This window comes from Thamnophis elegans, chromosome 1 (genome assembly GCF_009769535.1).
Source record: "Thamnophis elegans isolate rThaEle1 chromosome 1, rThaEle1.pri, whole genome shotgun sequence".
Classification (NCBI taxonomy): Eukaryota; Metazoa; Chordata; class Lepidosauria; order Squamata; family Colubridae; genus Thamnophis; species Thamnophis elegans.
The window spans coordinates 155,099,154-155,111,655 of NC_045541.1; the positions used below are offsets into that span (position 1 = coordinate 155,099,154).

Genomic DNA, 12,502 nt, shown 5'->3' on the forward strand with positions numbered 1-12,502 from the left:
AGTAATTATTTAAACGCAAGAAAGGAAAACATGCTTATAACTGATTGAATTCCACGGTTTTTTTCAATAAAAATATTAAAAGGCCCCCTTCTCCAGTATTGAAAACGCCTCCGATTCCCCCTCCCCCCCAAAAAGCGTGTTGCAGTTTTTCGGTTGCAAATTAAGGGAAGGGAGTAAAAAAATAATAATTGAAACACAAAGAGCATTTTTTTTTAATCCGCCCGCGTCATTTTTTTTCTCGGCGGCTTTGGAACAGCAACACGCGAGCGTCTCGCGAGGGACGCGCAGGGCAGCCGTTTGCGGTTGTCATAGTAACCGCCCGCGCCGTCTGGCTCGGGGTGGGGATGATGGCGCCTCCTCCTCCTCACTCGTCCCGCTGTTCCGAGTCTGCGGCGGCGGCGCTGAAGCATCTGCATGGCGTGGGTGAGCTCTCTCCGCGGTTGTTTTGGCAGAGCTGTGAGGCTCCCGTGTTTGGATTGGAAGCTTGCGCGTGGAGAGTGGCTCGTGGCCATTTTGAAAGTGGGAATGAGAGGGACTCCAACGTGGGAAGGGAGTTGGTGGTGCTCCCGCGGGGAGCGAGCGAGAGAAAGAAAGAATCGCTGCTTCCTCGGACTGGGAGAAGGGAATGATTCGCCAGCTCACCTTTTCAGCATGTCTTAATGTTGCCCCCCCCTCCCCTTCTCCTGCCTTCCTGTGAAATATAAACGCACAGCAATAAGGCACATTACGTTCTCTCTATTATCTCTGTCCCCACCCCCTTCCAAGGATTAAACCTGGATCAGTTATAGCCTTGGACTGCGTCCTCTTACACATATCTTCCATGAATTTAACTTGCCCCTCACTCCTGGGATGGGCATTTTATACGGAAACACGAGGTATTCTTGATTGCAGGGCTTGCCAATGTTGGGTGAGAAAATATACTGAGATATTTGCAGTAAAAAAAATCTGCAGATTGTGCATGTGATTTATTTTTCAAAAAGATGTGTGGAATTTTAACATATTCATGTAGCATGGAGTCTTGTGTATGTTGTCAGTTTCTTTTGAATAATTTTACTCCCTGAAAATAAGCAATATCCTGTAGGAAGTTAAAACCTACTCCCATCCTAGAAAAATGAAATATCCTGGGAAATATTGAAAAAGGTAGAATATTATATTTCCCTGGATCAGAACTGGAGAAACATGTTTTTAGGCAGGAAAGAGATTCACTCTTAATAGCCCCCACCTTTGTCAGTGGGTCATTCTACATAACAAAGGTAGGATTAGCCTTCCACAGAAACTCCACAAGGCACGTGTGAAAATTACATCAGCCAGCAAGGCAACCAAACTTGGACTGCATGGCCCCATTGGAGTCTGACAACTAATCAGAATACAAGAGTCATGTTGCTCAGTGGTCCAAAGTTCTCTTTTCTGATGAGAGAAACTTTTGCATCTCATTTGGAAACCAAGGACCCAGAGTATGGAGGAAGAATGGAGAGGCCAAACAAGCACAGTAATCCCATGGTCATTGAACCAGTTTTCGATGCTTTTGGCAAAAGTTGATCTCATCAGAAAAGAGGACTTTGGACCACTGAGCAACAGGACTTTGGACCACTGTGCTTCATTAAGTCCAGGGTCAACGCAGCCGTCTACCAGGAGATTTTGGAGCATTTCATGCTTCCTTCCGCAGATGAGCTTTATGGGTATTCTCACTTCATTTTCCAGCTGCCCACACTGCCAAAAACACCAAAACCTGGTTCAATGACTGGGATTACTGATTGGCCAGCAAACTCGTCTGACCTGAACCCCATAGAGAATCTATGGGGCATTGCCAAGAGAAAGATGAGAGACATGAGACCGAACAATGCAGAAGAGCTGAGGGCCACTATTGAAGCATCCTGGTCTTCCATAACACCTCAGAGCCAAGGTGGCGAGCCAAGGTGGCGCAGTGGTTAAATGCAGCACTGCAGGCTACTGCTAGATCAGCAGTTCAGCGGTTCAAATCTCACCGGCTCAGGGTTGACTCAGCCTTCCATCCTTCCGAGGTGGGTAAAATGAGGACCTAGATTGTTGGGGGCAATATGCTGACTCTCTGTAAACCGCTTAGAGAGGCCTGAAAGGCCTATGAAGCGGTATATAAGTCTACTGCTATTGCTATTGCTATTGCTCAGCAGTGCCACAGGCTGATAGCTTCCATGCCACGCTGCATTGAGGCAGTAATTGCTGCAAAAGGGCCCCAAACCAAGTACTGAGTACATATGCATTCTTATACTTTTCAGAGATCCGATATTGCTCTAGGTACAATCCTTGTTTTATTGATTGCATGTAATATTCTAATTTTCTGAGATGGTGGATTTGGGGTTTTCATGAGCTGTATGTCATAATCATCACAATTATGACAAATCACAGCTTGAACTATCTTGCTTTGGATGTAGTGAGTCTTATCTCATATATTAGTTTCACCTTTTAAGTTGCATTACTGAAATAAATGAACTTTTACACAATATTCTAATTTTTCGAGTTTCACCTGTAGAATAATGGAAAAGAAAAATAAGAAACATAACTAATCACAGGTTTTCATGCATTAGAAACCATGTTATGGTAATAAGCAATAAAGCATCAGCATTTCTCTGCCCTCATGAGAAGAGTATCATCCAATGATTCTATTAAAGGTGAACTTTCTGAGAGGAATTGTTTGCATTTTGCTAAACAAATTGCAAATTTGTTTAAACAAATAGCAGTTCAAAACATATAAATGCGAATAGATTAATAGATACCACTTAAGTGGGAAGGTAATAGTACAGGACACTGTTACTTTTGGTGTATCGCCATTTTGGCCACGTGACCATGACCATGGATAATGTCTTGGGACAACTCTAGCTCCCTCATCCAAGAAATGGAGATGAGCACTGTTCCTTAGTGCTAATCTCTGTTGAGACACAACTTTACAGTGAAACCTTTATTTTTATCTTAAAGAAATTGGTCATAGTAGTTCAGTTCTTGACATCTAGGATGTTTTCAGCTTATAGACTTCTAATATTGTAGACAGGCTGCATGACTATTGCTACCTCATTTTTTTCAAGCAGTAAGGAGTGGGCATGAGTTGCTGTATTCAAAAGACAATTAGTGTCTCTTTGAAAGAGGGAGTGGTGTCTGCTGTCTTGACAATAATAGTGGTATTCCCCCCTCTCAATCCAAAAGTAATAAGCAAATTGAACAAATCTCCATCTTTATTTTTTTAGGGAAAGATTGGGAAAAAGAGGCTGGATTTAGGCTGCAGATGATAGCAATAGCCCTTATTTATATACTGCTTCACAGTGCTTTCCAGCCTTCTCTAAGCAGTTTACAGAGCACACTGCCCCCAACCATCTGGGTCCTCATTTTACCAACCTCGTAAGGATGAAAGGCTGAGTCAACTTTCAGCCTGGTGAGATTCCAACTGCCAAATTGCTGGTGATCAGCAGACTTAGCCTGCAGTACTGCACTCTAACCACTGCACCACCTTGTGGCTCTTATGATTCAAACTTGAAGAAATAGAATATCCCTGGCAGATAGGATTCAGAACCAGATATGAAACTTGAAACTTAGCAAAGCATTTTGGATAAAAATATGGTGGATTATGCAAAATATCTTTAAAAGGAGGATAAAGTTTACTCCCCAGTTATTCTTGTTAGGTATAACTACTGATTGTACATTATAGAGACTAATTTGATTCTGAACTTAACAACGGCAGCAAGACTGTTGGTGGCGCAGTACTGGAAGAAGGAAGATTTGCCTACTATTCAAGAATGGACGTTAAAAGTAACAAACTTAGCAGAGATGGTTAAAGTATCAGCATATCTCAAGGATTATTCAGACAAGAAATATAAACTGGAATGGAGAAGATGGATTGATTATATTCAAAATAAATATGGGACTAAGAAACTCCAGATAGCTTATGACCGAATGAGCAAGGAATGATACAACTTGTTTAAAGTTAGCTTTACAAAGGGGAGTTAAAGCACGAGTGAGGGATGATACTAAAGTCTGTTAGTTTATTTTAGAATATGGTTGTTAAATGTTTATACCTTGTATTTGCTCTGGGAGGTTGGGGGGGGGAGGTGGGTTCGGGTGGGGGAGGGGAGGTATATATTTGTAAAAGTTTTTAAAAAACTTTTAATTAAAAAAAAAAGAAACTTGAAATTTACTTCAGAACAAATGGAGGGAATGTGGTCCTGGTCCTTTCAGTTCTCTTTCAGCAACACCCTATACAACTGACCAAGGCATCCTTCTGAATGATTCACAAGAGCCCTTCCTGAATCAGATACTTAAAAGGGGAAATTGGTTAAGTCCTTGGCCATACCAGTGTCAAGCGCTGCATGACTCGGCCCTCTCTCCCATGTGCGAAAGTTGTATTTCATGGTTTCTCAATATGTCAGTAAAAACTCTGTGAGAAGTGTATTCCAGGGTGATGGTGATGGTGGTGGTGGTGGTGGTTGTGTGTTAATGGTTTACTACATAGTTGGGAAAGAAAGAAGATTAGAAACTTGTTTCTATAAATAGGACTAGTTCTCGAATCACTAAAATTCTTCAGTATTACATATTCAGAATTCCTTTTTTCTTATCGATTTATCAAAATATATTTGAAAGTATAAAATTTGACAATATTATTTAACATATATATAGCACCATTTGTAATAATTGAATTACTTGCCCCATGCACTTATGAGTGCGCTGGCTTGGTCTCCTCTGTCCTTACACAGTAGGTCCCATCAATGATTATTTGGCTGAGAACTCCCAAAATTTGCTCTGCAACTAAAACGTGAAACTAATAACAGGGAAGTTGAGTTCTAAGTTGCAAAGCATTATTTTACTTAATGTGATTTGAAAACTGAAAAGTGTTTTGAAGTCAAATTTCCTTGTTTTTCCCTTTTGTTTAGAAAAACAGCTTCAGAATACAAGACTCCTATTCAACAAAGAAACTGTCCAGCACCTTGAAGATGCTGTCAAAGCCATTAAAAAATTGGTAATATCAAAATCTTTTAAAAGTATTGTTTTTAGATATTTAAAAAGTACATGTGATTACAAAATTTGGGTTAGACTAAATTGTCTTGCGTTGAATCTGTGGATGAATATTTATGTACTGGATGTACTGTTATTAGAGTACAGTGTTGCTGTAAAGAGAAGATCTGTGCTAGGATAATGATGGGCTTAAAAAAAACCTTGTACACAATGTACCTTACAACTCATTCTCTCTCCTATGCCCTCTGTTCAACTTGCTTTTCCAGGCGGTGCTGGATTCAAATCTGATTTCAAAATCTTAACATTTTATTAAGGTTGCTGAGAATATTTAGTCATGCCATTATCTCCCACAGTTGGGGGGGTGGGGGGGGAGGAAAGAATACAGGTAATCCTTGATGTTTGACCATAATTGAGCCCAGAATATTATACTCATCACTCAATGGTAGTCATTAAACAGGTCACCATGTGGCCGGACCTGATTTTATGACCTTTTATGTGGCAATCATTAAGCAAATGCTGTGGTCATTAATCGAATGGCATGGTCATTAAGCACATGCATTTTAGCCAGTGGACCTTTTTTTAAAATGGAAACTGGAAATAAATGCCAGTTTCTGAGGAAAAAAGCCAAAAATCATGGTAATATGACTGTAGGATACTAGATAGTTGTAAGTGTGGACCAGTTGCCAAGTGCTCAAAATGTGATAATGTGACCTTGGGGAGGGGCAGCCATTGGAATTTCAAAACTGGGTCATAAATCGTTCTGGAGAAATCCACTGTAACTTCAAATTGCCTTGCCCATTTACTGAAATTTATTACAGATCTAAGCAATGATTTTTTTATACAAACTTTATCACTAAGGAAAGAAAAGTCAGATACAGCCATCAGATTTTTTTCCTTTGTCATATATCTGTCAATTTTTAGGAAAAGGAAAGAAAAGATACAATTGAATTGTTGGAAGAAGAGACCATAAAAAACTGTAATCTCCGTATCAAAGTCAAGACTTTCCCAGCAATTGTTATGAAAGAATTTGAAGGTATTTTTAAGATAATCCATTTTTTTCTTAAAATAGTGAAGTATAGTATAGAATGCAACATATGGTTAATACGATTTGCTAATTATGATAATTTATTTTAAGAACTATGCAGTTTGACAGACAGCTTTACCCTACTTGTTTTGATTAATATTTGGATTTGGATCATAGAAATTGAGCTATAAGAGGAAACTAAGAAAGAATATATAAATAGTTTTACCAATATTATTTATACCTGATTTAGAAAAAAATGTGAAACCAATACATATCTGGGGTTTACATACTATTTAATCCCAGATTCCCACTAACATTATCTCCAAACTGATCTGAAAAAAAAAGGATTTAAATTTTAATAACCTACTGTTCAAGGCATTCTATAGGATGAGTCCTGTAGAAGACCAGAGAAAGTTTGTGATGGAGAGCCAAGAGTGAATTATGTTTGGCCTTAATGCATTTAAATATTACCAAGATTTTCCAAGTATTCAAAGTATAGGAATAAATCTATGGATCCTTTGCTTTGCTTCAATCATTGGCCAAAGAGGTATTAGAATAAGTGAAGTGAATATGGAAAAATAACTTTGCTTTACAAGAGCATCAAGAAATTCATGGAACACGAAACTTTGTTCATCATACTGCATATATTGCATATATTGAAGCTCCATATGTGGAATTAATAGATCATTCAATATTATCTGGCAAATAATAAAAACAGCCATGCTTTTATATTTCAGCTTTCAAGACATCAGTATTTTGAAGGACTTGTTTCTGTGGAAACAGATCTATGCAGTATAACCGAAATATCTAGATAGAATGAAGACTCAATCCAAGTATCACTTCAGTGTGGCTAGCCTTTAGCTTTATCTAGGCCTTGTTTCCTTTTGTTTACTATAATTTCTAGATGATTCATTTGGCACTTCAGGTTATCACAGATCTGGTAATTTATAGAAAATTGAAAATGGATTTAATATTTTATTTCTTTCTGTTTTAAAATCCCTTATTTTAGAACTTGTGGCTGCTGCCCAACGATTTCATGTTAACAAGTTAAGAGAAGTAGAAGCTTCTATGAATGAAACTATTGCTGCAGTACAAGAGGTGTACACAAAGCAAATGTTCTCTGAAGAACAAAATGAAACACTGTGGTAGGCACTATGTGGTAAAAATGAACAACTGTAATATTCAATTCCTTGTCCTAAGGCCCATATATTTTCTACTGTTATTTTACTTATCTAAAAGAATCTGTACAAAATAACAAAACATCTAACTGAAAGCTTCAACAATTGGTTTCAGTGTTTATGAAATATCTGCATTTGAGAGACTACTCTTATTTCTGCTAAATTTAATAAGGAAGTATCTGTAATCCACTGTTGGGAAAAGTTACTTTTAATATTTTTGGTGTCTCATTTGCATAGCAAAATTGTGCGAGCGCGCACAATTTTGGCATGCCTTTAGAAAAAGGTTAGTCATCACTGACCTAGAAACTACCATACATTGATCACACTTGTTGATGACCTTTATAGATAGGCCAGGATCAGAGGGGTGCAATCTTCAAGTCCTTGATTTCTCAATAGTTTTAATACTATTTACCATGGTATCCTTCTGGAATGCCTTGGCGAGATTGTAGTAGTGGGCGCTGTTTTGTAGTGGTGCTACTTCTTCCAGAGGGCATGGTTTTCAGTACGTGGTATTATCAGGGTACCAGATGATGATAACCCAGCAAAGAAGTGATTCAGTAGAAAGCTGAACCAGTACTCTGAGGCTTTTAGGATCTGGATGAGAAAGAACAGACTCAAAATGAATCCCTGCAAGAAAAGTGGCTTTGGGTTTATGATTCCAAGAAATACGATCTTTGACTATGAATGGATTGGTATTTCTATGTTCAGAGTTGATTTGCACTTGACGTGGTGGGTATCCTACTCAATCAAACAGAGTGATCTGTTTGCAGTCAATCAGATCTTAAACATCTCTTACTTGGATTTTTATAATGTGTTCCACATAGGGCTCTCCTTAGAAAGCATTTGGAAGGTACAATTGGTACAAAGTGTGATAGTCAAACAATAGTGAGTATCCCAGTTCAGTATAAACAGATGAATTCACAATTTTGGGAATGTATTGATTACTATTTGGCTTCCAGATCGTTGTCACCTTGAAGGCCTTTCTTGGTTCAGGACTAGATTATCCAAGGGTGTGCTTTCTCCAAATTAATTTTCCCATTGAATCAGATCAAATAAAGTCAGTACTGTCTAAAATTGTTACCCCCACCCCCCTATTTTGTAATTCTGTCTGATCTCCTTCCGTACTGAGTTCAGAAGAATAATTGAGCCTTGGTTGTTTTATCTAGCACACCAGAAGGGCACGTTGTGAATGAAGGTTGAAACTGAAGGACACTTCAGTTTATATGTTTTCTGTACATTATTTTGATATTGCCAATGTTATTTATATACTAAGGTTTATATTTTGATGGTTGCAATTTTGTTTATATTATGGGCGACTTTATTATTTTTAAGGGGGAAGTTTTTTATTTTGTGCTAATCTTGATTGTTAGCTATCCAGAGCCTTTGGTAATGGCTGACATACTAACTAGGTAACTAGTTAGTTAATTGGATGGACGAATGGATGAATGTTGGCTTATGTTGTTCACTGTCATTTTTAAGATTTCTTCATAATTTTCTTTTGGCAGTAAAGAGCAAGATCAAACATGGGCCAAATATAATGAAATTGTGCAATTATTAAACCAACAAATGGCTAGAAAGCATTCCATGAACATTAAAATAAATGAACTTCGTAATATGACAAAAAAAGAGGAAGATGAAATGGCCATGGAAAGGATTGCCATTGAAAACCTAAAGCAAGTAATGGCTACAGAAGCCCTTCAGTTTAAAGAAAAGAAAGCCATGTTACAGCTAGAGGTACAGTTTTAGGAATTGAACCTTAGCACTGCATTAATGAAAGTATCAGTCTTGGAGCCATCCATCCAGTGGGTTTTCAGAAAAATTCTCCATGGTTTAAAATTAAACTAAAATTAAAATTATCTATATAGTGCAATACATTGGAATTGAGTGTGAAGCCTTATACATGAAAAACATGTGCTCAATCATGTAAATGTAAAACATTTCTGTTCATTATAATTTAGAGATTTTCCTATCTTAAATCTAGGCTGCCTCTATATAATTTGCTAAAATATATCCATGAACATAAATCCCAACATTTCTGAAACCATTCTTATCTGTTTTAATATCTAACAATGCTGGAGGGTTCCATAGAAAGTGTTAAATAATGTACAACAGTTTTAATTATATGAAAGTTGGTTTTGACTGTAGATTGAAGAACTTAAGGAAAAACTTCAGATGAGAAAAAATGAGGCTGCGGAAAAAAAGAAAGAATTTGATGAGTTGCTTAAAATACTATGTCGTTTACAAAAGAAAGTTTCAGATCTTAATCGGGTAAGTTGAATTGTGCCTTTGGTAATGTGCCATTTCAAAGTCATATCCACTGAGCGTTGTCTTTTTCCGATATAAAATGAATTGAAACTATATAAATACAGGGATTGAACATTTTATTTACATACATATTTATTAAATTTGTAAGGTTACCCATCTATCAAAGAAACACTACAAAGAAATCAGTAATGGCCAGTGGTAGGATTCAAATAATTTAACAATCGGTTCTCTGCCCTAATGACCAGCTGGGTAGGCATGGCTCGGTGGTCATGTGACTGAATGCGCGTGGCAACTTGACGTCACTCACATCAATGGGCAGTTCGCCTTAGCTGTTGCAATGTAATAAGGGTTAACCGGAGAGGCAGTTTTTGTAAGCAGGGCAATAAAGATTAGGCTAGAAACAACACCAGAATGCTCCTTCCTGCCTTCCTTACAGGATTAGCCCTGTAAAATGGAAAAAACCAAAATGAGATTTCTTCCAACAACCGGTTCTCTGAACTGCTTGGAAAGTTACTAACCGGTTCTCCCGAATAGATGCGAACTGGCTGAATCCCACCACTGGTAATGGCTAACCTTTTTGTTCTCACGTGTTGAAATCATGTGTGTGTGTGCGTGCCCACACCTACAATGCAATGCGCCCACCCTCTGTGCATGCACACGTGAACTACTCAGCCTCCTGCGCGGCCTCCTCAGCCTCCTGCACCATGCCGTGGGGGCGGGGGACAGGACAGTTTCACCCTGCCCAGGCTCCAAAGGTTTTCCTCAAGCCACCGGGAGGGCGAATGGCCTCTGGAGGCCCTCCTGAAGTCAGAATCAGACCCATTTCCAGACTTCTGGAACTTCTTGAAATCTTGTTTTTCGCCCTCCCTGGGCTCCAGAGGCTTTCCTCAAGCCTCTGGGAAGGCGAAAACATTTTCCCCTGGGCTCCAGAGGCCGACAACAGGCCCGTTTCTGGACTTCCAGAACTTCAAGGAGGCTCGATTTTCGCCCTCCCCAGGCTACAGAGACTTTCCTTGAGCCTCTGGGAGGGCAAAAACAGTCTCCCCCGGGTTCCAGGGGCCCTCCCTGAAGCCTCCTGGCACAAAAAACAGAGTTTGAAAGGTGCGCCACACACTCCTGTGCCTCCCCTCCATGCATGTGTGCACGACACCCCCTCAGAGATCCGAAAATCAGCTGGCCAGCAGGAGGTCTGTGCCCACAGTGGAACTGACCTGGGCGACCACTTGAGAGGGCTCCAAGTGCCACTTGTGGCACACGTGCCATAGGTTTGCCACCACGGCACTAGACATTGATCAAAAGTAAGACACAATAACCATAAAACACTTCTCCAAAAAAACAGATCAATTAAACCAGATTGCCAATTAAAAAATCTCAAAAAAAATGTCTCATACTATACATCCATGCCAGAGCTTTAGAAATTAGTAGTAGCCTTCTACAAAGCTGGTAGCATTGGAGTCATCTGTATCTCATATCATTGTGGAGAAAAAGTTGCTACTTTGCAATGCCCACAGTTAGGAGCAAAATAAAATAAAAGAATACAATAAAATAATTAACAATTTATATAACACCTACCACATAAATGTGACTCAGGGTAGCTTACAATGATTAAAAATATATATTTTTTGGACATTAACACAAAGTGGGGCCTGAAAACAGTATTTGCAGTCACATGAATTTAAGGGTTTCTAGAAGTTGAGCAAAGTCAGGGCCATCCATACCTCAAATGGTATAGTGTCCCAGAGGGCAGGTGCAGATATGGAAAAGTCATGCTTCCTGGACCCTACTAGATGAGAGTCTGATTGACAGGATAAAAACCTGCCTCTTCTTCTACCCAACCTAATAGGAATTGTTAGGTAAGCTCCCCGTTGGGAGAGCGAATGCGTTCAGAGAAGCGTTGTGAGAGAGATGTTGGAGAACACACAAACCAGCATACAGAGACACTGCAGTTTAAAAAGGCTTTTACTTTCATGCAAATAGTGGTATCAGAGTCCATCAAACAGTCCAAGTCATACATGGTTAAGACTGTCAGTCATCAACGTCTTTCAGTTAAGGGATAAGCCAAATAACATAGTCCATAATCATACAAACAGTCCAGTAAGTTTGCTAGCAGTTGCAAAACTTACAATAGCTCACACTGATCATTATACCGCACTTCTAACAGCCAGCTTCCAAACACTCAGATCAGATCAGCATCTAACAGTGATTCTGGCTCCATATTATGGCCGATTGAGCAGTCGGAGCAGTGGAGTTGTGATCTTGGTTTGAGGGGTAGTGAGATCTTGCCCCTGTCATGGTCAGACCACTTCCCACTGAGGCTTGACTTTCGGAGACTAATCCCCCGCTGTAGGGAGGAGGAACTGATTAGGTGGTTCCACCCCAGGCGTCTTATGGATCCTCAGGGTTTCCAGACGGCGCTTGGCGTTATGCCTGATACTCTCGCCCACAGTCCGGTGGAGACCTTAGTTGCTACTTGGAACTCGGTAGCGTCTGAGGCTCTCCACCGGATTGCGCCTTTACGGCCGATCCGCAGCAGTGGATCCAGGAGGGCTCCTTGGTTTACCGAGGACCTCCGGGAGATGAAGCGCCAAAAGAGACGCCTAGAGCGCCGGACTGGACTGACTTTCAACCTGTTGCTCCTGATAAAGTGGACAAGGCCATGGGAGCGGTGAGTACTGCCACTTGTGTACTGGACCCGTGTCCCTCCTGGCTGGTCGCGAACAGCAAGGAGGTGACGCGGAGCTGGATCCAGGCGATGGTGAGTGCTTCTCTTCGGGAGGGCTTCTTCCCACCAGCATTGAAGATAGCGGTGGTGAGACCCCTCCTGAAGAAGCCATCGTTGGACCCAGCTAGTTTGAACAACTACCGGCCAGTCTCCAACTTCCCTTTCATTGGGAAGGTTGTTGAGAAAGTGGTAGCCTCTCAACTCCGACGGTCCTTGGAGGAAGCCGATTATCTGGACGCCTTTCAGTCGGGATTCAGGCCTGGCTACAGCATGGAAACTGCTTTGGTCGCACTGACTGATGATCTCTGGAGAGCCAGGGATGGAGGTCGCTCCTCC

The 12,502-nt window shown here is 40.3% G+C and overlaps 1 protein-coding gene across 1 annotated transcript in view; it reads left to right on the plus strand.

The window, feature by feature from the left end:
* The first annotated feature begins 305 nt into the window (after positions 1 to 305).
* The window catches only part of CCDC175 (coiled-coil domain containing 175), a 50,438-nt gene continuing 38,241 nt past the window's right edge, over positions 306 to 12,502 (plus strand). Inside the window, exons 1-6 of the mRNA XM_032224399.1 lie at positions 306 to 423; positions 4,896 to 4,981; positions 5,899 to 6,010; positions 7,011 to 7,146; positions 8,685 to 8,913; positions 9,325 to 9,447. Of these exons, the coding sequence (XP_032080290.1) occupies positions 345 to 423; positions 4,896 to 4,981; positions 5,899 to 6,010; positions 7,011 to 7,146; positions 8,685 to 8,913; positions 9,325 to 9,447 (765 nt within the window). The 5' untranslated portion in view covers positions 306 to 344. The remainder of the gene's footprint in view (positions 424 to 4,895; positions 4,982 to 5,898; positions 6,011 to 7,010; positions 7,147 to 8,684; positions 8,914 to 9,324; positions 9,448 to 12,502) is intronic.